The sequence below is a fragment of the Sinocyclocheilus anshuiensis genome, unplaced genomic scaffold (genome assembly GCF_001515605.1).
Source record: "Sinocyclocheilus anshuiensis isolate Anshui unplaced genomic scaffold, SAMN03320099.WGS_v1.1 scaffold8090, whole genome shotgun sequence".
Lineage (NCBI taxonomy): Eukaryota > Metazoa > Chordata > Actinopteri > Cypriniformes > Cyprinidae > Sinocyclocheilus > Sinocyclocheilus anshuiensis.
In genome coordinates, this window is record NW_015553765.1 from 48068 (window position 1) to 50606 (window position 2539).

The 2539-nt window shown below is 42.2% G+C and overlaps 1 protein-coding gene across 1 annotated transcript; it reads left to right on the forward strand.

Annotated features, from left to right (window-relative positions):
• Positions 1-432: 432 nt before the first annotated feature.
• LOC107668419 (uncharacterized) lies at positions 433-1595 on the forward strand. Its single transcript, XM_016460287.1, has one exon. It carries the CDS (start codon positions 576-578, stop codon positions 1374-1376), a length of 801 nt encoding a protein of 266 aa, XP_016315773.1. The 5' UTR covers positions 433-575; the 3' UTR covers positions 1377-1595.
• Positions 1596-2539: the final 944 nt, after the last annotated feature.

Genomic DNA, 2539 nt, shown 5'->3' on the forward strand with positions numbered 1-2539 from the left:
TTATGCCAGTAGGTGTTGAGTCATCAATCATTCATTCAACCTGCAGTTCATTTATAAACAACACAGAGTGTGTTTTGCTTCAAATCAAGAGGAATATAGACTGGCGTAGTTACCTCATCTACCAGCAGGTGCAAACCGCAGAAACCACCATAAACCCTGAGCTTTGACTCTTCATCTATAGCTGTGGACTAGGGCTGCACGATAAATCGCTTGCGATATTTAACGCGCATCTTGTCAGTGAAGCCGGTTCTGTAATCAGCGGTAAATCTCCATCACCTGCGGGCTTTCACATTGAGCAGCATTAACTACACAGAGCCGTTGTTCACTGACGAGCTGCGCAAAAAATCGCGCGAATATGAACGTGGTTTAGCGCAGCTCGTCAGTGAACAACGGCTCTGTGTAGTTAATGCTGCTCAATGTGGGGGGATCAAAGATGGCGTCCTGCTAAGTCTGCTTATATAGTGCTCCGCTGACAAATCTGCTTTTAACAGCTAAACTACGCTATATATAATCGTGCTACACGTATTAGAATCTACATTTATTTTACTGTGAAGTTACCTCTCAAAACTTTGAAAATGAAATCAGCAGCAGATAAAAGGAAAGGAGGAGAGACTTCTTGTGTATCTAGTATTGTGGATGTCCACAGCTATGCTTCTCCCGGGGATAAACTTTTATCTACACCGTTTCTTGAGAGCCCTGGTAAGCCGCCTTCAAAGAAAGGCAGAGCAGAGGATGATTCCGTGATTTCCACGCTGCCTCAGCTAATAAATAACCGATTGGATGCCCTGGAGAAAATGGTGGATGATAATGCTCTGAAAATTGAAGGTCTAAAGAAAACTTTTGACTATATCTGTGCCGAGCTTAATGACGTTAAGGGGAAGGTTGGCCATGTTGAAGCTAGATTGAGCTCTGAGGAAAAGAAGATGGAGTTCTGTGAGACAAGAATTGCAGACTTGGAGCGTTACTCGCGTCGCTGGAATTTACGCCTGCAAGGAGTGCCGGAAAAAGGTGAAGATATCAGAGCTGAATCCATTCGTATTTGTGTTGCCACTTTTCCAGAGGGAAGCAAAATTCTACCGGATAAGATTGACACTGTTCATCGCATTGGGAAGAGGCCTTTGAATACCTCAAGGCCACGAGCTGTCATTATTCAGTTTTCCTCCCGAGTGGCGAGAGTCGGGGTGTGGAGAGCGGCGAAATCATCTGAGTTTCTGCGTGCGAACTGTCTTCGGTTTACTGAGGACCTTACTGCTTTCAACCGAGAAAGGAGGCTCTTACTATGGCCGGCTGTGGAAAAGACACGTAAGGAGGGGAAAAGAGCTTACTTTGTTGGTTACCGTGCTTTCATTGAAGGTTCTGAAATTAACCCTCCATGAACTGTTCATACTTTCAAGTGAGGTTCAGTGAGCTATTTTATTTTGTGAAGAACACTGCACATACTGTTGGCTGTAAACTTTTTTGACATGGCGTTTTTGTCAGCTACCTCTGCGTTTTCAACCAGTAAGCTTCGGTAAGCTTTATTATTTTCTGTTCATAGTTAAGGGTTCTTATTCTATGTCTATTTCTGTTATTTCACTCAATGCCAGGGGTCTTAGAGACATTACTAAACCGTTAAATATCGCATGCGATTTATCGTGCAGCCCTACTGTGGACTTAGTAGTGTTGTATAAACTATCCAACCGTACTTAAGTAAATGTAAAGATACCTTTATGGAAATTGACTCAAGTAAAGCTAAAGTAGCTCATTAGAAAATCACTTGGTAACACTTTATATTACAGTGACTTGTTATACATGTTACAATACTTACTATTATAATAACAACAGTAAATTATGCATAATTACATGCAACTAAACCTAACCTCTATAGTAAGTATTCCTAGTAATGGGAGTCTATGTTAGAATATGTCAGAGTTAAAGGGATTATTCGTCTAAATAAATAAATAAATAAATAAAAATACCATGGTACTTTTTGGTACTTTGTTGGATGTGGCATGTTTAATGTGATGTGTGAAGAGGACTGTAGGTGAGTCTATCTTTGGAAAACCAGTAGCCTAATAAAAAATGACAATTGTGGTCACTATGTAGGGCGGCAGCTTCCCACCCACCCACCTTGCAGGCGGCTCCCTACTTACAGCTTCACGAGGTCATCTGGGGGTCCCTAATGCTAAACCCGCCCAGAACTGATCTGAACTGAAGTATTCAGTTCCCCAGAACCCAGAGTGTGCCTGTGAAACCAGGAACCCAAACACCCATGTAGCAGCTATGACCATGAAGTGAAAAAAGTACAAGAAGAAACAGCACTGCATTGAAATACAATAACATATAGGGAGATGAGAGGGTCTGTATTACTTACTATTGGAGAAAGCGTAACGGCTAACTGGCCTTCCCAAGAAGACCATTAGATAGCTGCACCTCATCCAGAACGCTGCTGCCAGAATTCTGACTAGAACCAGAAAATACTTAATAACCAATCACATTACAGCCTTGACGTCATTGACCCTGCATTCCATTCTGAAGGGCTCATCACTATGCCCTAATC

What these genes read in the sequence shown, in the direction of transcription:
- LOC107668419 (XM_016460287.1), top strand. Translation starts at nt 576, where the DNA reads ATGAAATCAGCAGCAGATAAAAGGAAAGGAGGAGAGACTTCTTGTGTA.